The 23,918-nt window shown below is 50.1% G+C and overlaps 1 protein-coding gene across 2 annotated transcripts; it reads left to right on the top strand.

Annotated features, from left to right (window-relative positions):
• The first annotated feature begins 14 nt into the window (after positions 1-14).
• On the top strand, positions 15-10,367 carry Fxyd5 (FXYD domain containing ion transport regulator 5). 2 transcript variants are annotated; one of them, XM_057757396.1, is made up of 9 exons: positions 15-76; positions 684-741; positions 1,931-1,999; positions 2,886-2,948; positions 4,013-4,120; positions 5,735-5,812; positions 6,870-6,899; positions 6,996-7,070; positions 10,079-10,367. In XM_057757396.1, exons 1-9 carry the CDS (start codon positions 71-73, stop codon positions 10,126-10,128), a joined length of 537 nt encoding a protein of 178 aa, XP_057613379.1. In that variant the 5' UTR covers positions 15-70; the 3' UTR covers positions 10,129-10,367. The 2 variants fall into 2 exon arrangements, with proteins under 2 accessions (XP_057613379.1, XP_057613378.1); XM_057757395.1 differs by lacking the exon at positions 15-76 and adding an exon at positions 360-569.
• The last annotated feature ends 13,551 nt before the right edge of the window (positions 10,368-23,918 follow it).

The following is a 23,918-nucleotide window of genomic DNA, read 5'->3' as shown; positions in this document are numbered from 1 at the left end:
CTCCAGGCTAGAGACCCTGGGATCCGACGTAAGTCCCTCCTTTGCTCTACCCTATTGCTGAGGGCCACGCATGCAGGTGGGAAACAGCTTAGGGGTCGTGGTGGGGGGGGGAGCCTCGATGCCTCTTTGCCTCGCATTCACCCTGGTTCCTCTGTGGGCACACCTCCTGCCTCAGTCTCCACAGAGCGGAGTCTCGGTCCGGGGCAGACCGGTCCCTCAGAGATATTCCCAGCATGGGTGCGGTGGTGCCTGCAGGGCAGCCGGACAACCAGCTCACTTTTTCCTCTGAGTGCAGCCTTGCATTAGTCACCCTTCCTCTTCCCCTCCGGGCCCCACTGCTCTGGGCTCCGGTCCCCGGGGGAACAGACACAGCGGGGGCCCCTGGCTTCCTTTGCCAGGGAACCACCGGCGAGGAGGCTGAGCTCCAGCTGCAGGAGCAGGGAGCGGCTTCTCAGCCTCAGGGGTGTCAGGAGACCAGGCTCAGCTGACGCTTCTGGTTTTCTTTGGGGATCAGCTTTTGGAAGAAGGGGATGGTGGCTTGGGGCTCTAGAAAGCATCCCTTCCCAGAGGCAGGTACCAGAGGGTCCTTGAAGCAGGGGCGGGGGCTGGGGGGCTGCTCCACGGAGGGGTTGAGGCTGCCGAGGGACCATGCCTCACTCTCCTTCGCCTCCACTCACCCACAGATGTCACCGTCCAGTTTGTGTCTGCTCACCGTTGTCGCCCTGATTCTGCCCAGCAGAGGTAAGACGGCCCCCACCCCCAGCCTCAGTGGGCGGCTAGGTATGGGTAACTGAAGACTAAATGCTCAGTTCCATCTTCTCATGCCCCTGGCCCGCAGTGAGCAGGCACCAGGAAGTGGGGGTGGTGAGGCGGGCTCTGGGTTGAACCCTCTTCAGACACTTCACACCTCTGGTGCCTGTTTCCAGAGAGTCTGGCTGGAGCCTGCCTTGCTGAGCGCCCTCCCTTTCACCTCTGAGAAGGACTTGTTGAGTTTGACTTGGCTGGCAGATTGGTGTCAGTTTTCTCCTCGGCAGCCAGGAAACCCCAGGCTCCCAGGAAAGCAGAACTGTGGGGGTTTTCTGAGACAACAGTCAGGCAAAGGGGTCCAGGTGGGGCTAGTGGACAGAGTAGGAGACCCTGAACCTCGCCTGGAAAGCTCTTGTCAAAAGGGACAGGCCAGGTGGCACTTGCCAATGTGTCTGGCGTCTTAGCTCACGTATGCTTAGTTAGGTCCATTCTACATGGCGACATGATCATTGTATGGATGGGAAGCTGGCGCTCAGTGAGCAAGTGTAGGGATAGGGAAGGGGCAGGAGCTGCCTGTGGGAGTCTGAGGCACAGTGGCAGGCTGGGTTGCGGTGAAGTCAATGAGAAGAGGTGGGGGGACTGGAAGCAGGAGAACTTGGGGACCAGGTGAACATTTTGGCTTTGCCTAGAGTGAGATGCAGCTGACCTGGGCTCTGAGCCTTCAGGATCTGTTCTGACTTGGGTGTCCTCACAGGTTCCTTCTGGCTACAGGAGGTCAGAGAGAGGCTTCTGGGCACTCCGGTGGGAGGTGACAGGATCTAGCCCCCAGAAACAGTGAGGAGCTGCCTACAGGGCAGGGGCCACAGTCAGTTACTATCTCACACTTTTCAGATGAGGCAAAGAGGGGGGCTTCAGTGGTTCAGGACACACAGCAAGGAGGAGGTGGCTGGGAGCAGAATCTGAAGCCATGGATGGCCCTGGCTGGCTCTACCCCCGGGCCTCTCCATAAGGCTATCCTGCACGGATGTGCAAAGGCCAGGCTTAATGCATTCTTAGGATCATGGAGTCACCCAGCAAGGCTGTTTCCCCTGGGAGTCAGGACCAGGAGACTTCATAAGGTCAGGCACGGTGGTCCAGAGGGGAGTATGAGGCCCCTTCTGACAGTTCAGCCTTGGTTCCCCAGGGCAGACGCCAGCAAAGGCCACACCAGGTTCTGCGATGGACCAGACTTCCGTGAATACTCCAGTCCCAGGTAAGGAAAGTGATACAGGTCTGTAAAATTTTCACTGCGGGTAACGACACCACTGCACTTGGACCAAACAGGGAAATTTACAGTCATGTAACTGTGAAAGATTTAAAAAAAAAAAAAAGTCAGGGATTGAGCTTCAGGCATGGCCTGAAGTAGCTTAAATGCTACGGTCGGGGACCTAACGACCAACTCTTGCTTCTGGGTCCTCTGTGTTGGTTCCATCCTTAGTCAGCTTCTCATCTAGAAGAATCTAAAACTGGCAGGTGGCGGGGGAGCATTTATATCCCAGGAAGAAAATGCTCTCAGCACGGGCCACCTCCTGAGTGCCCAGCCCGAGGCCTCCTGCTAGAGCAGCTGATACTGGTTGGTGGTCAGGGAGGTTTGGGAAACTGAGTCAAACCCTCTTTTCTGGGAAGGGCTTCTGAGTCTCACTCATGGTCTGGAGACAGGGGAGACCTGGGCATCATGTTTGAGTGCTTATCAAAGGCCCTGAATTCTTCTCATCACCTCAAAATGGAGCTGAAGGCAGTCCAGTGAAAGGCTCGCCTCACAGACATAAGGACCCAAGTTCAATCCCCAGAACGCACGTGAAAGGCCAGGCATAATGGCTACAAATCCCAAGGTGGAAAGGTTGGGGCAGATGGATCCCTAAGGCTTGCCAGCCTAGCTTACCTGGTGAGTTCCGAGCCAATGAGAGAGCCTGTCTTAAAGAAGGTGGGTGGCTTTCACAGAAAGATGGTGGAGATTGCCTCTGCCCCTTCCCCCTTGCACGCATACACGCATTGAAAAAAAAAAGACGGAGTTGCTATGGAAACACTCCAGTCTCCACCTGAGGAATCTCTCTGCTGCTCCCTTCCCACTTCTCTCTCTGACCCTGTTTTTACCTCAGTTCCAGATGAAACCAACCCAGAAGTCCAGCCTACCCCTCCCATTCCGATCGGGGAGACTGATGGTGAGTGAGGTGGGAGGCCCAAAATGTACCCCCTCCTCTGACATCTGAAGTTTCCTTGCTCACCAGCCCACCACAGCTCTGGACCCTTGCCAGCTCCACTCCATGTTCATCTTGTCCCGAAACCACTGCCTTGTAGCCCAGGGAGGCCTTGAACTCAGGGCAATCCTCCTGCCTCAGCCTCTGGGGTGCTGGCATTACAAGCTCCCTGTGCCTGTTTAGCATCTGATTCCATTGACTTAAAAACAAAATAATTTTTTTTAAGTTGACCCATTTTCAAAGTTTAACACTCGCTCTTTACAGACACTCCCAGTGCCTGCTCTGCCATGGCTTCCACTCAGCTCTGTATCTCCCTAAAAGTTGTTTTTCAAGTAATTTTTGTACTTTTTCTTGGAGAATAACATAATTTAGAGTGTTCTTTATCATTTCTTCAGTTAACAATTAATGATGCTGGAGACATGGCTCAGTGGTAGAGCCCCTGCCTAGAATCCCCCAGTGAGGGGTTGGGGTGTGGCTCAGTGGTAGAGCCCCTGCCTAGAATCCCCCAGTGAGGGGCTGGGGTGTGGCTCAGTGGTGGAGCCCCTGCCTAGAATCCCCCAGTGAGGGGCTGGGGTGTGGCTCAGTGGTGGAGCCCCTGCCTAGAATCCCCCAGTGAGGGGTTGGGGTGTGGCTCAGTGGTAGAGCCCCTGCCCAGATTCTCCCAGTGAGGGGTGGTGTGATAGCATGCCAGTCATGTATGAGGCTCTGAGTTCAATCCTTAGTATCCCCCCAAATTAATTATAAATTGTTTTATGCCAGCACACAGAAAGTTGAAGCAAGAGGACAAAAACTTTAAGTCAGCCTGGGCTACATGGTTTTGTTTTTAAAGAAAAGTTGTCCTGGTAGTGACATGGACACACATTTCACTATCCTGCAGTGGTCAAAGGGCCCCACCCCATCAACATAAAGGAACACCTGGTATTTTAGACTGTGTGTACTACAGTGTGGAGGGAGCCTGCCTGCCAGTTCTGTGGCCATCTCATCCCCTCGCTTCTGTCCCTCCCATTATTGTCTTCTCACTGGAGTAGAAACCTCACAAAGCCAGACAGCGGCCAAAACTGAGATCCAGCAACCGACAGGAATGGACACCATAAATCTGGCGACAATGCCAGGGACACACATGAGCAGAGAGAAAGGTAGAGCCTTGGCTGACAGCAGCAGCCTCTAGGTTTTGTTTAATTTCCTCTGTTCTGGGTCAGCATTCCCCTGAGTGCCTTTCTTAAAGTGCCTGCCTGGGGAATTGCTAATAAGCTCTGTGGGGGAGGGTGAGTTCATGTGTGTGTATGAGTGTGTCTATGCATGAGTGTGTGCGTGTGTGTGAGAGGGGGTGAGTGCATGCATGTGTTTGAGTGTGTATGTGCATGTGTGTGCATTGTGTATGTGTGAGGGTGTCTGTCCATGAGTGTGTGCCTGTATGTGTGTGAGAGAGGGGATGAGTCCATGTGTGTGTATGAGTGTGTCTGTGCATGAGTGTGTGCATGTGTGTGAGAGAGGGGGTGAGTGCATGTGTGTATGAGTGTGTCTGTGCATGAGTGTGCGTGTGTGTGAGAGGGGGTGAGTGCATGTGTGTGTATGAGTGTATCTGTGCATGAGTGTATGCGTGTAAGAGTGTGTCTCTCCGTGTGTGTGTGTGTGTGTGTGTGTGTATGAGTGTGTGAGTGTATGTGAAGCTGTCCGGAGTTAAAGTTCAATGCCTCTGTGTGGAAGACCTTCTCAGATCCTTGAGAAGCCACTCTGTAGCAAGCAACTCTGTGCAATAGATGAGCTGACTGGCTGTCTATTTCCCTATTTCTGGGCTGGTTGGCACTGAGAAATGGAGTTGTGGGTTTCCTTTGAATCTCTTTCTGTTACAGCAGAATCTTTTCAGTTGTAAAATATCTCTCTTAAAAAACATGTTATTGGCTCAATTCTGTAAAATCTGAAGATAAAGCATCAGGCACAGCTGGACCAGGAACTGTCAGTGTCTGAATTGCTCCCCCTTGTCTCTGCTGTCAACATTCTCTTTCCTTCTTGGTGGCAAAGATGTCCCATACTTGGGCAGCTAGAAGACACCTAACTCCCATAAGCCTGGAATTGACTCTTATTAACCTGGTTGAGATCACATGTCCTTGTTTGATCCAATGGAAGCCTGAAAAGTGGGCCATTCTGATTGGTCAATGGGGCCTTGTTTCCCCTACCTTGAGGCTGGAAAAGTCCACCCAGCCCAGAATCAGGAAGTAGTTTCCTCTGGACCGGCAGGTTGATGGTGATAGCAGGTTCCAGGAGAGGGGCCTGAGCTGAGACTGAGGCAGGAGATGACCCCCTAATCCTCACGTGATATCAGAACTCGGGAGGTAGAGGTGGAAGAGAGAGCGTGAGGCCAGCATGGCGGAACCTGTCTCCAAAATTTTTAATTAAATTATTATTAAAAAGAGAATGCCCTGCTATTTTTAGTCCCAAATCAGAGGGAATGCTCACAATATCTTCAATAAGTATGTCTCCAGGATGGTGGGGACCAAGTCCATAAAATCCTGACTTCTGAGCTTGGGTTATGACTGGCGTTCAAGGAGAGGGGTACGCTTGGGGCTGAGCAGCTAGTCCTGCCTCGGGGTGTTGGCAGATGTTTGCTGCCAGAGTGTTGGTGGGAGGTGCCTGGGCCCCGTCCCCCAGATGCACAGATGTAGCCCCGTTATTACATCCACACCCGTCTCTGCCCCTGCGGCCCCTCCTGCCTTGTCTTCTGACTGTTTTTTTCTGCCTATCTCGTGAAGGTACGACGGCACCCCCTGAGATGGGGTCTCCAAGCCCAACCATAGAGGAAGTGTGGTTCTACTTTTCTGATTCACACGGTTAGTACCTCCTTGCCCTGACCATTAACAGGTGTCCTTTAGTTTCTGCTCTGTGTGGGGAAGTCTGAAGGGCTCATGCCCCGGAGGAGGCTGACAGAGAATAGGAACACGGTGATGTCTGACTGGACAGATGGCAGCATGTGCCTAAATGGCTGAACAAGCCAGGTCACCACCTCGGCGCGTTTGGGTGGCTGCTTTCTGAGCTCTTGAATTCTGAAAATTGAAATTCAGGCTGGGTATAGCTGGGTGGCTCCTCTAGCCGCTAGAGAATGGCTTACACACCTAACATCACTCGTGGACCAGCAAGGACTCCATTTGGTAGTCTTGATTCTTCCCCTCCTGATCTCCACTTCCTGTCTACCAAACCCCCACGGAAGACATAGAAGCCATATGCCCAGGTCACCCCTTCACCTGTGTATTCATCCCAGAGTCATGTGTGTGCCAGGCAGCCACTAACAAGACAGACAGATATCTCTGCTGTTGATGGGCATGGCGGTGCAGCCCTGTAATCTTTACCTGGAAAGCAGGGAAGAAAGATGCCTGCAAGTTTGAGGCCAGCCTGGATTACACAGCAAGTTCCACGACAGCCTGGGCTATATAGCGAGACCCCCCTTGAAGCTGACACGTTAGTGGGAGAGGACAGCGTATAATAATTGGGGTTCTTATATATCGGGTAAGTTTTCATCTGTTATCAAGAAAAACAGAGTGAAATTGGGGATACGAGAATAGTCGGGGAGCGTCTCATACTCAGCACCAAGGAAGGTTTCCTGGTGCAGGAAGTGTCAGAGAGGCCTTGTGGGTGTCTAGGGGAAGGCTGTTCCTATAAAGGACCTAAGGTAAGGGACCATCTGCTTGGACTCAAGAGCAGGAAGGCCAGCGGATGCCAATAGTGAGACAGAGTGAGTGGCGAAGGATCATGGGAGCCACATGGCACGTCACAGGGAGATTTCCACTTTCCGTTCTAAGGCCTTAGAGGCTGAGTCTCAGGTGTCCTCGCTCGTAGTTCTCGCCACAAACCTCTGCCCAGCTCTGACTCACATTTGTCTGTTCCCTCTAGCCTCGGATGAGAACAACCCCTTCTACTACGGTAAGTAGTCCCCTACCCCAACGCGCAGACCACTGGAGATAAGGGGAGGAGGGACAAAGACCTCCTGACCTGACACCTCCACTTCTGTCTCCATAGATGATTTCACTCTCAGGAAGCGGGGACTCCTGGTGGCAGCAGTGCTGTTCATCACCGGCATTGTCATCCTCACCAGTGAGAGTGGGGCTTGGGCAGAAGGGGCACCGAGACTCGGGGCGGGGCGCCCTGGGGACTGGGGGTCAGGGTCTTAAAAACACCTTGGGCTAGGCTTTGCAAACTCAGGTCCCCCACAGCTGTGACTCAGCTCCTCTCCTGCCACGTGGGAGCTGGCGAGGCCCCGCAGGGCCGTTCTTCGGGTTGCAGTGGGACTGAGTCAGCAGGGGGCGCTGTTCCCAGGGCGCTGGTCGTTTCCCTTTACCATCTTAGTCTCTCTGGGCTTTTCATGGTGTCCGGATGAGAGAGGCAAGGGAACACAGAAGACACACAGACTCAGCTGGCGGCTATGTCCCAACACATTCTGCTTCACTGCAAGCCAAGGGCTGGCTGGCTCAGTTTGGGAGATGAGAAAACAGACTTGACTTTTTTTATTTTTGAACAGGATCTCACTGTGCTGCCCAGGCTGGCCTCAAACTCACAAACTCGCCTTAGCCTCCTGAAGGTTGAGATAGGTGCATGTGCCACGCAGCTCAGCAGTTTTTGTTTCTTTGTTTGTTTGTTTTTTGAGACAGGGTCTCGTGTAGCTTTGACCTTTCTATGTAGCAAAAATGGCCTTGAACATCCTTTTTTATTTTTTTTTTAAAAGGGTTTATTTTTGTTTTCAAATTATGTGTAAACCGGGCGGTGGTGGCGCACGCCTTTAATCCCAACAGTTGGGAGGCAGACACAGGCGGATCTCTGTGAGTTCAAGGCCAGCCTGGTCTATAAGAGTTCCAGGACACAGGCTTGATAACTACAGCGAAACCTTGTCTCAAAAAACCAAAAAAAAAAAAAAAATGTGTATAGGTGTGTGTGTGTGTGTGTGTGTGTGTGTGTGTGTGTGTGTGTGAGTGCCGATGCCCATGGTTCCCGTGGAGCTGGAGTTGCAGGAGATGTAGGCCTCCTATATGGGTATGGGTCCTGGGAGACAAACTTGGATCCTCTCCCCGCCCCCAAAAACGAAGTGACTAACGTTGAACTTCTGATCCTCCTGCCTCCACCTCCCAAGTGCTTAGATTATAGGCTTATAGGCACACTTGGTTAATGCACCACTGGGAATCAAACCCATCGCTTGAGTGTGCTGGGCAAGCATTGTACCACCTAAGCCGCTTCCCCACCCCTCCCCCAGCCCCGTCCCTGCCCCACCCCCTCCCCCGACTTTATTCATCGCTGGGAGCTCTGCTGGGTGCTTTTCTCATTGCTGTGACCAAATACGGGGAGCAATGTGCGGTAGTGCTTATTCTAGTTTATAATTTAAGAAGGGACCCACGGGGCCTGGGAGCTATCAGTGGGTAAAGTGCTCGTGAGAACCTGGATTCAGATGCCCAGCCCCCCCAGGGGGAGCAGCATGTGTCCGTGACACCCCCTCCCCTTGCTGAACAGCAAGAGCCAAGCAGCCTAGCTGAATCAGTGTGTGCCAGGTTCAGCAAAACACTCTGCCTTCAAAGAAAGTAAAGTGGAGAGTGATTGAGGACTCCATGTCCACCTCTGGGGGGGGAAGACTCCATGTCCACCTCCGGGGGGGGGAAGACTCCATGTCCACCTCCGGAGGGGGAGGACTCCATGTCCACCTCCGGAGGGGGAGGACTCCATGTCCACCTCCGGAGGGGGAGGACTCCATGTCCACCTCCGGGGGGGGAGGACTCCATGTCCACCTCTGGGGGGGAGGGTAGCAGAAGAGGTCACATGACAAGACAGGAAGAGAGAGAACAGGGAGGAGACCACAACTCCTTCTCCTGAGGATTAACTGACAGAGAACAGACCTATGACTTCCTGGGTGCCCCATACCTTGCCTCGCAGACCTAGTACTGAGGACCCAGCTCTAAGAGGAGCATTTGGAGGGATAGACCAAACCAACTGACACTTAGCGCAAGGCCTTGACAAGGCTGGCTTGTTCTGGGGGCTTCAGAGCATGGTGGAGCTTGTCGGTGAAGCAAGGGGGGGGGGATGAAATCAGGTTATCCTGAGGATCAGGTGACAAAGCCTCCCTAGGTGGAAGGAGCAGCGTCTGCAGAGGTCCAGGGGCAGAACCGAGCTGGGCACTGAGGTAACAGTGAGACGAGGCCATGGTGACACAGGCAGGAAGGGCAGGACAGGAGGCCAGAGAGGCAGGTGGGCTTCAGTATTCCCATGTGCCTGGGGTTTCTTAAAATTGCTACCCCATGCCCAGCTGACTCTGATCCAGGTCCCAGCCTCTCTCCTGTTCTTTGAACTCATCTCTGCCCTTCTACCCCAGGGCCTTTGCCCAGGCCCTTCCACTCCTGCCTGCATTTATTTACTTCAGTGTGTGTGTGTGTGTGTGTGTGTGTGTATGTGTGTGTGTGTGTGTGTGTATGTAGTACACATATAGAGATTAGAGGGCAACTTTCACAAGTTAGTTCTCTCTTTCTCTCTCTTAAAATGAAGATTAACCAGGTGGTGGCACACTCCTTTAATCCCAGCACTCAGGATGCAGAGGCAGGTGGATCTCTGAGTTTGGGGCCAGCCTGGTCAACAGAGTGAATTCCAGGACAGCCAGGGCTACAGAGGAAAAACCTATCTAAAAACAAAACAAACAAAAAACTACAAAGATTTATTTTATGTATATGGGCATTTTGTCTGTATGTATGTCTGCACACCAGAAGAGGGCATCAGATCCCAGGGGACCACAGGTATTGACGGTTGTGAGCCTCCATGTGGGTGCTAGGAATTGAAAACAGGAGCTCCGGAAGAGCAGCCTGTGCTCTTGAGTGCTGAGCCATTTCTTCCGCCTCTGCTTTTCTCTTTCTACCACATAGGTTCCAGGAATAGAGCTCAGGTTGGCTGGCTCAGCAGCAAGCACCTTTACTGACTGAGCCAGCTCATAGGCCCCCTTCTCATGTTTATGAAGTGGACTGGGAGCTTCCTGAGGGCCAAGACTGGCCTACCTGTCCCCCAGGTGCTTCCCAGAGTGCATGTGATAATCAATAGTTTCCAGCTCATGGGAGAATTGGTCCCTTTTCTTCCAGGTGGGAAGTGTAGACAGTTGTCCCGAGTATGCCTGAATCGCCACAGGTGAGTGGGGACTGACACCCCAATGGGCAGCCCAGCTGGAGCCTCCATGCCACAGCAGCTCACCACCCCCTGCCGCCTCCCTCTGCCCCAAGAGCCTACAGAGTGGCCAACACAAAATGATTCTCGAAGGAAGAGGCCACTGGAGGGAGCCAGGACTTAGACCGGTGGCTTCCCCACCCCGAGGGTGCCTGCCCTGACCCTATCTAATCTGTTCAGATAAATCCAAGTGGTTTTTCTTCCATGGTCTCTGTCTTCTGTGAGTTTGTAACACAGACGTGGGAGGAAGAGTCTGGCCTGGGCTCAGAGTCTTTGGGTGTAGGCAAGGGTGCCACACGCTCGACAGGGAAGGCCTGGTATGTGCAGGGAAGGAGGATATGGCCAGGGTCCTTGGGGGTAAGGCAGGACCCTGGTCCAGCCCACTTTCAGAACTTGGGTTAGGACCAGCAAACCTGGGTATCAGTCAGAGCAAAAATAAGGATGAACTGGGGAACCCTGCCCCTCTGCCCCTCAGGATACCTCATGCATAGGTATGCTGAACCCCCAAGCTTTGTCTCCTACCACATGAGGGGCCTCAGGACATTGCTTAGGCCATGACCTCCAGGGAAGCTGTGGGGCTGTCGGATAGGCTCTGAGCAGAGGGTAGGAGTACACAGTGGAGGAGGAGTGGGCTCTGGCAGACATTTCCTGAGGACCCTTGGACTCTACCTCATGAGGAGCCCTCTGTCAAAACCAGCCAGGCCGGTCCTTTCAGGCTCACGGTGTTGTGGGGGCTGGTAAGAGGGCTCTCCAGGGTTATGGTCAGGGTCACACCATGGTCAAAAGACCAGGTCCCAGGCAGGGGTTTGCAAAATCATTCCAGTAGGCCCTGAGCCACGTGACAATAAGAAGAAATGAAGTCATAAGAAAAGAAAATCTTAGGCTGGCTGTGCAAATGAGCTGGGTGCCCACCAGTATGGCCAGATGTTCCAATCTGAACCCCAGTACCCCATAAAACCAGTTATAGTGGAGCATACCTGGAATCAGCACTTCGAAGGTGGAGGGCAGAAGTTTAATGCCCTTGGCTACATATCTCAAGTTCAAGTCTAGCCTGGGCTACATGAACCCCTGTCTTAAAAATAACTAACTAGGTTGAGTGTCAGTGGTATGCACCTGTAATCCCAGAGCTGGTGGGGGGCAGAGGCAAGAGAATCTCTGTGAGTTCAAATTCAACTTGGTCTGCAGAACAAGTTCTAGGCTAGCTAGAGCTACATAGTGAGACCCTGTCTCAAAGACAGGCAAAAACAAATAAACAAAACTAAATAAATATAAGAGAAAATGCCAGAGTGTTTCATGTAATAAATCACACTAGGTAGATGGCCCAGTAGGGGAGAGAGTGCTCGCAGGACCTGTATTTGGATCCCCAGCACCCACATAAGAAGCCATGTGTGAGCCTGGCATGGTGGCGCACGCCTTTAATCCCATCACTGGAGAGGCAGAAGCAGGCGGATCTCTGTGAGTGTGAGACCAGCCTGGTCTAGAGCAAGTTCCAGGACGGCCAGGGATACACAGAGAAACCCTGTTTGCGAAAAACAAACAAACAAAAAAGTCAGTTGTGGCAGCTCACACCTGTAGGCCCAACACTGGAGAGGAAGTGGAAGCTAGTCTACAGGAGGCAGGGAGGAAGCCCAGGTTCAGTAAGAAGATCCTGTCTCAAAAAATAAGATGAAGGGTCTGGAAAGGTGGCTCAGTCTTTAAGAGTACATACTGATTTCTGGCACCAATATCTGGTGGCTCACAACCGGTTGTAAGATCAGCTGATAGAGAATTTGACCCCCTCTTCTGGCCTCTGTAGTCCCTGCACACACACACACACACACACACACCTGAAATAAAAAGGGTTGGGATCTGCTTCATCAGTTAAGAACATGGAATCTTTTCGCAGAGGATTCCAGTTCAATTCCATGAACCCATGTTGGGTGTCTCCATCTCTAACCCAAGTTCCAGAGGGATGTGATGCCTCTGGTCTCCATGGACACCGACCTAGAGAGGCTCTGGGTGTATGGAGGGGCTATGTACAGAGACCACATCATTCATATAAGGAACATGAACACAACACCCACGGGTTTCGGTGTTCTGGGGCATTCCTGAAGACAGAGGGAGATAGATGGTCTCTGTCTGAAGAGAGGGGGCTGCAAACTCATTACTGACACCGACCACCTTATCAGAGCAGGAGCAACTGCTGGGAGCTATTTCCTCACAGTTGAAGCAGCCTTGGAAGACTCAGAGAGTGACCTGCCAAGTGTAAACAGATCTTTTTTCACATCTCAAGGGAAAAGCAAGCAAAATCTACCAATCTGCAAATCTTCTCTCTCTCTCTCTCTCTCTCTCTCTCTCTCTCTCCCTCCCTCCCTCCCTCCCTCCCTCCCTCCCTCCCTCCCTCTCTCCCTCTCTCTCTCTCACATACACACACACACAATCAAATCATCTGAAAATGTTACTATTCTATTCTTTTTAAGGAGGGTCTCTCTGTAGCCCAGGCTGGCCTCTTGTGGCAGTCCCGTTTCCACCTCCTGAGTGATAACAGACATGTACTTCAGCCACTTACCACACTCCGTTTCATATGGTGCGAGGGATTGAACCCAGGGTCCCCCATGTGCTTAGCAAGCACTTTACCGACTCAGCCCTACTTTTCATTGTTAGTATTGTTGTCTCTTCTTAAAGTCCTGAGACAGACTCATTACTTAGCCCAGGCTGGCCTCACGCTCAATGCCCTCTGCTTCAACTTCCCAGTCGTTGGAATTATAGGGGTGCACCAACCATGTCTTTCTGATTTAAATATGTATAATATAAAAAAATTAATACATAATACCAATGATAAAAAGTTTATTGCCAACTATGGCTTATTTTATTTTATTTTTGAGACAAGGTCTCAAAATGTAGCCCTGCCTATCCTATGTAGACCAGGATGACCTTGAACCCACAAACGTCCATCCACATGCTTCTGCTTCCCAAGTACTGGAATTAAAGGTGTGCACCACTACGAACAACTGTGGGTCACTTCTTAAAAAACATTGCACAGCCCTGGGGAAGAAGCAAAAAGACTGTCACAGGGAGGGAAAGTGCCATTTAGACTAGGAAAAATAGCTGTGTCTTTGCCCCCGGCTGGGCAGTCACACCAGAATACAGACGCTCTAGGATGTTCCTAGGGTGTTCTTTCTCAAACACGGCATCCTCCAGCCTTCGCCACATCTTCCTCCACCTGTACAATACACTACTTTCATGTAAGGACCAACTTCTTTTAACTTAATAAATTTACTCTAAAAGCCAGTCCTGTGGGAAGCCGATACTATTCGATATAAATAGAAGATAGCCATTACGATAGCTGCAGTGAAAACACATGGGGACGAAGTATTATATTGCCTTCAAGCTGAGTATCAAGTTGCTGACCAAGGGCTCTGAGCCAGTGCCATTCTTCTCTGTTGGAGGACCATCAAATATCAGGGGCATGACTGTCACCCTGACCCCCAAAGGGACGGCAGAGTTTTGGAGGTTCGAGAACACCCACATTTCTGACACCAGTTGCAAGTTTGAGGGTGCCTGAGGTGACTCTTGGTTCTGTGGTTTGGATCTGAAGTGTCCCTCGAAAAAGCTCATGGGTTGAAGGCTGGGTCTCAGGTAGTGATGCTGCTGAGAGGTAATTGGACCACGAGGGTGGCGACATCACTGATGGGCTAACCCATTGGTGTACACAGGGCTGGATGGGGCTGTTAGGAGGTGGGGTCTGATTGGAGAAAGCAGATAACTGGGGATGTGGCTTGCCTTTGGATCCTCCCTGTTACTCTCCATATCCTGACCGCAGAGATATGAGGAGCTTCGTACTGGGTGTTCCATGGTGTTCTGCCTTGCCACAGATCCATAGCAGCGGGGCTGGGGATGCTGGGTTGAACCATCTGAAATTGTGAGTCAAAATCAATCTTTTTCCCATGAGTTGCTACCCTTGGGTAGTTTGTTCCAGTAACAGAATGCTGACCTCCTTTGGTCCGATCATCCCCCAGAAGGACGCACCAAACCCACTGGGTGCTGTGAGTGTCGTGGTCACGGTGGTTTTTATTTTATTATTTTACATGGGTGGGTATTTTGCCTGCATATATGTCTGTGTATCACATGCGTGCCATGTCCCCAGAGGCCAGAAGAGAGCATCAGAGCTCCTGGTATGGAGATTGTGAGTCACCACGTGGGATTTCAGGCTGGTCCTCTGGAAGACCAGCCAGCGCTTTTAACCTCTGAGTCATCGCTTCTTACAGCAAAGAAGAAACCTCTTAAAACCCACTAGAGACTTCAGTGGTCCATGTACAATGCTTCTGAATGGCCCACCTCCCTGGTGTGCTTATCTGTGGACAGTGTTAACTTTTTCAAGCAACAGAATGCGACAGCAAACATGGAATTTTGCCAGCTGTCTTGGTCCCAATATCAAATGTCTCCCACAGGATCATTCTTGTCTAGCCAGTGATGTCCTAACTTTGGATGGCTCTAGAAGCATGGGGCCACACTGGAGGAAGATGGTTCCAGGGGCAGGTGTACCTTTAAAGGTTCTAGGATATGCATATGTGCTCTCTCGTCCCTCCCTGATCTCTCTGCTTCCTGGCTACTATGAAATGGACAGCCTCTCGTACACGCTATCACCATCAGAATGTCCAAGACCATTGGGTCAAGTGACCACAGACTGAATGTTCTGAAATCATGATCCTTCCTGCATTCTTGATTTTGCAACAGAACAAACTAACGAACCAGGGATACCCACTGTTGTCTTGGTATCTGAGTTTTTTTTTTTTTTTTTTTTTTTGCTGGGGATGCCTTATCCCTGATGGTCTGATATCATCACCATAGGTGACATTAGCTTCCAGCTGCCAAGGAGCTGGCACTGAGACTGTGACACTCACCACAAATTACACTGTTACACACCTTCTAGTATGACCAGAAACATGGACATTCTTTCTTTTCTCAGGACAGAGTTTTTCTGTATAGACAAGACTGGCCTTAAACTCACAGAGATCCACCTGCCTCTGCCTCCTGAGGGCTGGGATTAGAAGTGTGGGCCACCATGCCCAGCTGACATGGACATTCTTAAGGTAGAGTTTTCAGGGGCTGAGAAATGGCTGTCCAGCTGCCAAGAGCAACATGAGGGGCTTATTCCTTATAACACACGTGCTTAGAGTAACCTTTGTTATAGGGAAATAACAGAAACAGAACCCAAAAGTGTTGGGTGTGGTGGCGCACACCTTTAATCCCAGCACTCAGGAGGCAGAGGCAGTTGTATCTCTGTGAGTTCGAGTCCAGCCTGGTCTAGATAATGAGTTTCAGGACAGCAGGGGATATGTAGTGATACTCTTGTCTCAAACAAAAACAAAACATAAACCCTCTTCAGAATAGTAATTATGTTCACTATCAGTGTGTATTATGTCTTTAGGGCTGGGATGACTGCAAAAGATATGTTGGGACCTAAGAAATAAAACAGCGGTCACTTTGCTTTTTTTTTTTTTCTTTTTTTTTTAAAGTCAGGGTCTCATGTAGCCCACCCCAGCGTTGGTGCAACTACTGAAAGCTGTGTCCTTGAAGCTGCCTACTTGACTTGTAGGCCACTCCGGCCGCTGGAGGAAACCCTTCTCCAGCTCTTCTCATAGGCATTCTAACCTTGGGGAGGGACCCTGTGAATCTGGTAAGTTTCAAGAGCTTCCTGAGCCTTCTGAGTTGCTTTTGTTTCTGAGCACTCAAGAGATGATATTTCAGGACAGGGGAACTAACAAAGAAGCAGGGTGTGTTACTGTCTATTTGTGTCGGCTAGAAGAGATGTAAGTGTACATTTAAAAATTCTTAAAGTTTTTTTTTTTTTCTGTAGATGTTGTATCCCCATGCAAGCCACAGTACAATTGAAAACAAAACGTCAGTTCTCTGGGTGGGGACAATTCCCAGACCCTGGCTTTCAGACATAACGGGGTTCTGAAGGCGGCTTGTGTACTCCAGCATTTGGTGAAGAGAAGATTTTTTTAGTGGGTTGGTTTGGTCGAATCCTGGGAATCACTGCAGCTTGGCACCACTCCCACTATCCTCCTCAGAGACCTTGTCAATCTCCAGTTTCCACTAATAGGTCAGACAATTCTTGCTCTGATAACCACGAAATCACCTCACAATATTGATGACTTATACTCAAGGCTGGTTTCCCACACATCTTGCCTGTCCATCATGGGCAGCCTGGAGCTACGATGGAACCAGAGCTGAGAGGGTCATCACTGTTAGAGATGTTTATGATTGTGATGGAGAAAAGCAAGAACAAGGAGACAGCCTCCACCAAGAAGAGAGATGCCTCATTTCCTTTCACCCTTTCAGTGGCCACAAGTCATGGGGCCACATGCAAGTTCAATATTTGTTAGGCTGATCCAAAGATGGAGTCACCTAAGACTGTGAGCGCAGTTTTCCCGTGCTGGCAGCTGTTCTCAAATGACCTCTTCAGAGTCTTAATATTAATTATAAATGTTCGGCCAATAGCTCAGGCTTATTACTAACTAGCTCTCACAAATTAACCCATATTTTTTATCTGTGCTTTGCCATGTTGCTTGGTACCTTTTCTCAGTATGGCATGCCCATTTTGCTTCTCTTTCTGCATCTTCTGGTGACTCCAGACTCTGCCCTTCTTGCTACCAGCGTTCTCAGTTTGGCTCTCCCGCCTACCTATATCCTGTTCCACTATTGGCCAGCCAGCTTCTTTATTAACCAATGAGAGTGATACATATTCACAATGTACAGAAAGATTACTCCACAGCATAAGACACTAAAATGGTGGCACATGAGGGACCCAGTCCCTTCAGGGGAATGGAAGTTGAACCTTCTGTACATCTCAGAAGTGTGTTGACCCCTTATCTCAGGAGAAGGGCTTGACCACAGCCTCCTGCTACCTAATGGCCAGAGGTCCCGGGAAGTTATACTTACAGTAGTTATTGTCATTTACATCACATCCGGGGTCCCAGCGCCATCAGCATTCAGGCAAAAAGCTTGGTCACCCTAGGTGCTAGCATTTCCAGGGTCCCACTGCTGCGCATGCACCATCAGCATTTAGGCAAATAGCCTAGTCAGCCTTGAGTCTAAGTCCTGCGTAATCTATGTACATGTGCAATGTGGCCACATACTCTATACATGTGCAAGTCCCTATAGGCATGCCTTGAACTCCCTCTAAAAAGCAGACATGCCCACCCCACGCTCTCTTCTGACACATTTCCTTCAGACAGGCCTGTGCACCCCTCTTTTCTTCCTCTTTGTTAATGCCAACTCCTAAGGTGGGTCTCATTGTATATCTTGTGGTTCGTTCTCATGCAGGGTACTACCAGCCATCCCTTTTGTCCGTCCTTTTTCTTGATGCTCTCCCTCACTCTCCCACCCAGTTTAAACCATCCGATAAACTCCAAATTCCCCCTTTTTGGCAGGACTGCTCTCCCTTTTCTTGGAGCACCCTGGCAGTTCATACCAGAAATAAAAATGTCTTTTGGCCTCAGTGTGGCTCTGGCTGTTAGTTCTCTTGTTAAGACTCATGATATTAGCTACGTTCTCTTGGTTATGATAAAAAGTCCTGACAGAAGTGACTTCAGGGGGCTTTATTGGGGTTCATGGTTTCAGAGGATCTCTGCCCACATAGTGGGTCAGTATGGCAGTGTGGCTTGGTCTGTGCAGTGAGTGTTGACAGGGAGGTAATACAGAAAGCAGCTGTAGAAGAAGCTGCTGGGCTGAAATTGTTGAGGGTGTGTGTGTGTGTATGTGTGCGCGTGCGTGCATGTGTGCATGCATGCGTGTGTGCGTGTGCGTGTGCGTGCGTGCGTGTGTGTGTGTGTGTGTTGCTGGAGATGGACCTCGGGCCTTGCAGGTGCTGGGCAAGAGCTCTGCTGCTTAACCCCTCACCAGGGGACCCGAGGCAAATGTTCCACGGGCTATAATCCTCCAAGTCCTGCCTCTAGTGACCTACTTCTGCCAGCCAGGCTCCACCTTCTAAAAGTTCCAAAGTCTCCCAGAATAGCCCCACCACCATTTCAAATAGTGAGCCTGTGGGGACATCTCATCTCAGGTTCAAACCATAACAGCAGGGAAATAGAACTCTCTTGTATGGAGAAAAACAGACCTTGATGGACAGTAGTACAGCTTACCGTAAGACAAGCTAGCCATGTCGTGGGACAACTCTTCAGGCAGAAATAACAGTGACTTAGAGAGGCCCCTTATTTCTCTGTCTCACCATAGAAACTAAAGTATGGTGTCCAGGTCTGCAGAAACATGTTTGTTCATTCTCCCTCTCCCTCCCTCCCTCCCTCCCTCCCTCCCTCCCTCCCTCCCTCCCTCCCTCTCCTTTTTTCATGTGTGTGTGTGTGTTCATCTGTATGTGTAAAAGATGGGGGCTACCCTTTTATTAAATGCAAAAGGAAAAGGTAACTCAACACCGTGAGCTCTTGGGACTTTCAGGGCTCAGCCACAGGGAATCTCCAACTTGGAAAACTTCCAGAAATCTTTCCTGGGCTCCCAAGAGGGTGCTCACCAGCTACCTGAATGCTTCTGGATATAAGACACCTCTTATGTCTGTTGCCCTGTGGTCTGTCCTCCTCCTCCACTCTGAGATGAGGCGTGTTGAATGGGACAGATGCCAAAAGTTAATGGAATTGGTCTTGTCATTCAGCCAACCTCCTGCACAGAGCTGTCAAGACTTTTGCTTTGGAAGAATCGAGGTCAAATCGCATTAGCTGGAGATAATCCGTTTAAAGGGAAAGGTAGTTCTTGACACTGTGGGCTCTGGGAGCTTTCAGGACTCAGGTACAAGAGCCTTGATGTCGCAGTGGGGTATGTATGTGTGCACCTCCCATGCCCACTTTGGTGTAGGGTGCTGCAGGCTGGTGAGTGGATGGCTCTGGCTCTCAGGGATGGGAGATAGGTTAAACAGGATTGAAAGCAGTGTAAGCTGGGTGTGGTGGCTCACACCTAGGCTGGGAGACAGCTCAGTTGGGGAAGTGTTTACCACACAAGTGTGAGGACAGGCATTCAAAACCCAGAACCCACAAGAAAAATATGGGCGTGGTGGTGGTGATGTGTTTGCAAACCCTGTACCAGACAGATGGAGGCTGGAGACTCCTGGGGCTCCTGGCCAGCCAGCCCAGCTAAAATGGTGAATTCCAGGTTCAGTGAGAGACCCTCTTTAAAAGAAAAAAAGTGAGGGCCATAGAGTTAGATATCAAAAACCTACCTCTGGCCACCATTGGCACATGTGTAGGTGAGAGGGGGGGTTGACTGATATGTCCCATATGCTTGGGCATGTGAATACTTGGTCCCCAGGTATTGATGGCCCTGTTTGGGAAGGTTGAGGAGGTGTGGCATTGTTGGAGGAAGTATGTGATTGGAGGGCTTTGATATTTCAAAAGCCACACATCATTTCAAGTGGCTCTTTCTGCTTCCTGCTTGGGGTTTAAGATATGAACTCTCAGCTTATGGCTGGAGTCGCAAGCTTGCCTGGGGCCATACTTCCCAGTCATCATGGTGATGGACTCTAACCCTCTGGAACTGTGAGCCCAAATAAACCCTTCCTTCTGTAAGTTGCCTTGGTGCTGTTTCATCCAGCAATAGAGAAGTAGTAAAAACACAGGCATACACACACCACACACACAGATACAGTTACAAGGTTACAAGGTTATATAGAGCGCCTGATCACTATGTGAGGTTGGTCGGACGTGGCCTTTTCAACATAAGAATGTTGTCACTGCCTGGGGGGATATTGACAGACCGTGGACCCACCAGACCCGTTGCTCAGAAGGGAATGTCTGAGAAACAGAAGCCTCCTCTGATGCTAACCACAGCTGGTGCATTAGCAGACCTGTTTCAACAGCCTGAGGTCAAAGGCAGCACAAATTCACCCAAATGATGGGCTCTGTTTGTCCTGCTGGCTCCAGCCTGCCCTCTGGGGTCTAGGTCATTTTTCACTGTCCTTGACCCCACCTCCACGTACCCGCCCCAGTCTGCCCCTGGCCTTTGACTTCCAGCATCAGGCCCAGGGACCATGGCCTTAAAGAGAGCCTCACTAGCTTCAGCACCTGTTCAAGGTTGAATTGTGTGTATGTGTGTGTAGAGTGTGTATATACACGTGTGTATATGTGTATATCCATGTGTATAGTGTGTATATTTGTATACTGTGTATATATGAGTATGTGTGTATAATGTGTATAATGCATATATGTGGGGGTCTGTGCGAATAATATATACACACACACATATATACCCGTGTATATATATGTGTGTATATGTACATACACTTGTATATGTGTGTATGTGTGTACATAAATATGTGTGTATATATGTGTGTATGTGTTTGTGTATAGTGTGTGTGTGTGTGAATGAGCTGAGATTAAGCTTTGCTGACACAGAAGTTGGTATTAAGAGTGGCTCAGAAGAACAGAATTTTACTGAGGGTGGAGCTCAGTGCTAGAATGTGTGCTTAACATGCATTTCTGGGTTCCACCTCCAGCATCACCAGAGGAAGGGGAGGAGGAAAAGGAAAGAGGAGGAGGAGACACTCAGAAATAAGTTTTGGGTTTTCTGGAATTGTTCTCTGCCCTAATTAGATCTAAAGGCCTTCGTTTGTTACCGTGTCCAGTGAGAATGGGCATGGTGATAACCCACGGCATAAGTGTGGCTAACTGTTCCTCAGTCGGCGGCAGCTTCCTCTATCAGGTTCTTGTAGACCACAATGCTTTGTGTGACAAATTATTTTTTTTTTGGTACCAAAATTCTTTATTTAAAGAAATGGTACAAATTAAAGAACTTAAGTGGACGTTTTGGTGCGTCTTATAGAAAAGATAAAGGCAGACCAACATGCACACACTGCCTCCGTGGCCAGAAAAGTCCCTTGTGGCTTTGGGGAAGTCAGCTTAGTTCTCATTACTGTATCCCAGGATATGCTTGTCAAAAAAATACTCTACCATGCCAGCTTCAGGGGCTCCCATCTTAATTTCACCTGCTCATTCAGGTAACGTGGTGTGACAGAATTTTTGCCCCCACAGAAGACTGCAGCAAGAATAAGTCACAGTGTCTGGGGGCCGCTTCATCACGTTTCACTGCATGGAAGAGTCGCGGGATGAAAATGCTGAGCTCAGAGCGCTAAGGTTTCTGCTCAAGTTCTCCCATCCAAATACTACGCAGGCCCAAGCCTGCTTAGCTTTAGGGACCAGATAAGGTCAGGATCATTTGCCCAGATGCCCAGCTCAGGAGCTCCATGAAAGACCTGAAGCTCCCTGCAGACTCTCTGCATGGATTGTGCTCCCCAGAGTCACGCAACTATGGGTTTCTACGGTTGTTTGTGTAAGAATGGCCCCATAGGCTCATATATTTGAATGCTTAGTCACCAGGGAGTGGAACTCTTTGATGGAATTAGAAGGATTAAGCTTGGCTGACATAGAACTGGTACACACCAAGAGGTGTGGCCTTGTTGGAGGAAGTGTGCTGCTGTTGTGGGCTTTGAGGTTTCAAAAGCCCTTGCCAGGCTCAGTCTTTCTCTCCGCCCACGGATCAGGATGTAGCTCGCAGCTACTGTTCCAGCACCGTGCTTGCTGCCACGATGGTAAATGACTGACCCTCTGAAATGGCAAGCAAGCCCCAATTAAATGCTTCCTTTTATGAGTGGCCATGGTTATGGTCTCTTCACAGCGACAGAACGCTGACTAAGACAGTTCTGAAAAGAAGATGCCAAGTCCGATTTTGAGGATAATTCACTTACGGCAAAACCTGAATGTCTAAGCTTGCTATGGTGTTTGTTAAAAGTCTGGGCAGGGGTTGGGAGGAAATGTGACCCTGCTTGAAGACATGGGGACATGTGAGTAGGCTCCATCATACCTGGTGCCTTGCTGAGCCACTGTATTATTGCTGTGAAGAGACACCGTGCCAGAAGCAACTTAGAAAAGAAAAGCATTTAACTGAGGCTTGCTTACAGTTTCAAGGGTCAGTCCATCATCATCATGGTGACAGGAAGACAGGCAGGCATGATGCTGGAGCAGTTGCTAAGAGCTCACATCCTGAACTGAAAATATTGAAAGCAGAGAGGAGAGAGGGAAAAGAGGAGCAGGGCGGAGGAGGAAGGACTGGGCCTAGCGTCAAAGTGGCTAGTTACTCAGTCACTAGTATCTTTTGAAACTTTTAAAGCTTTTTGAAACCTCAAAGCCCACCTCCAGTGACATACCTCCTCCACAAGGCCACACCTTCTGATCCTTCCCAAACAATTCCACCAACTAGGGATCAAGCATGCAAACATCAGAGCCTATAGAGGCCACTCTCATCCGAACCACCACACCCAGGGACCACAAACCCCTAGATCCTATTACCATTTATTTAGTTATTTACTTATTGGGCAGTAGAAACCTTTTCCTCTCTCTATGCATGTGTTGTCCATTGCCTGGAGCTGCCAGCGTGGCTTCCTGAGGTACTTGCCTTATGGGGTGCAGCTACTGCTGGGGACCTCCCCCTACTCCCTCCTCATCTTAAGCCTGCTATCAGACGCCAGGTTCAGCTGAACTCAAAGGTGACTGTGTTAGGCTGTGTTAGATTTCTTATCCACACACACCATGGCTAAGGGGACAGTTTTCACTGTGGGGCTCAGACATAGATGTGGGAAGATGAGTCACAGGCGAACTGGTGAACTCTGAGTGGTCCTTGTAGGCCATTCTGACCAAATGACAACCACTGAACTGGAATTTTTGTGTTCAGGGGTAGTGGTGAGGTGCTATAGGTGTGCGTGAAGGTGTGGATGCGTGTGTATGCGTGAGTATGGAGGCCAGAGGTCAACACCGGATGCCATTCCTCAGGAGCTGTCACCTTTTGTTGCTGTTGGTGCTGTTTTGTTTGTTTGCTTGTTTGTTTGTTTTATGGCCAAGTAAGGTGGTGCAGATCTTTAATCCCAGCACTTGGAAGACAGAGGCAGGAGGACCTCTGTAAGTTTGAGGCCAGCCTAGTCTGCAAAGCACATTCCAGGCCAGCCAGGACTACATAGTGAAACCCTGTGTCTTGGGGTTTCTATTGCTGTGAAGAGAAACCATGACTACAGCAACTCTTACAAAGGAAAACATTTAACTGGGGCTGGCCTATAGCTCAGAGGTTTAGTCTATTATCATCATGGTGGGAAGCAAGGCACCATGCAGGCAGACATGGTGCTGGAGTGATAGCTGAGAGTTTCACATCTGGACTGGCAGACAGAAAAAAGAGGAAGCGACACTGGGCCTGGCTGGAGTATCTGAAACCTGAAAGCCAACCCTCAGTGACACACTTCCTCCAACAAGGCCACACTTCCTAATAGTGCCACTCCCTATGAGCCTGTGAGGGCCATTTTCATGTGTGTGTGTGTGTGTGTATGTGTGTGTGTGTATGTGTCTGTCTGTGTCTGTCCTCCATGGGTCAGAGGACAGGTCTGTGGAGCTGGTGCTCTCTTTCCACCTTCACACGGGCTCTGGGGGTCAAACTTACATCATGAGGCTTACCCAGCCCTTTACCCACCATGCCATTTCTCCAGCCCCTTGAAGTGAGAATATTTTTAATTGCAAAAAGCATGATAGGAGTCTGAGAGGCCAGAGGTGCTGGTGGCTCTCTACTTACTTAGTTACAGGAGTCAGGATTTCACTGTAGCCCTGGCTGTCCTGGAACTCACTGTGTAGACCAGGCTGGCCTTGAACTCACAGATCTACCCGCCTCTGCTTTCTGAGTGCTGAGACTAAAGGCGTGCACCACTATGCCAGGCTGTGTGGTGCTGCATCACAG

Source organism: Chionomys nivalis, chromosome 2 (genome assembly GCF_950005125.1).
Source record: "Chionomys nivalis chromosome 2, mChiNiv1.1, whole genome shotgun sequence".
In the NCBI taxonomy this organism is placed as follows: domain Eukaryota; kingdom Metazoa; phylum Chordata; class Mammalia; order Rodentia; family Cricetidae; genus Chionomys; species Chionomys nivalis.
The sequence above is the reverse complement of the archived record's forward strand: the minus strand, read 5'-3'. Positions and strand labels throughout refer to the sequence as shown.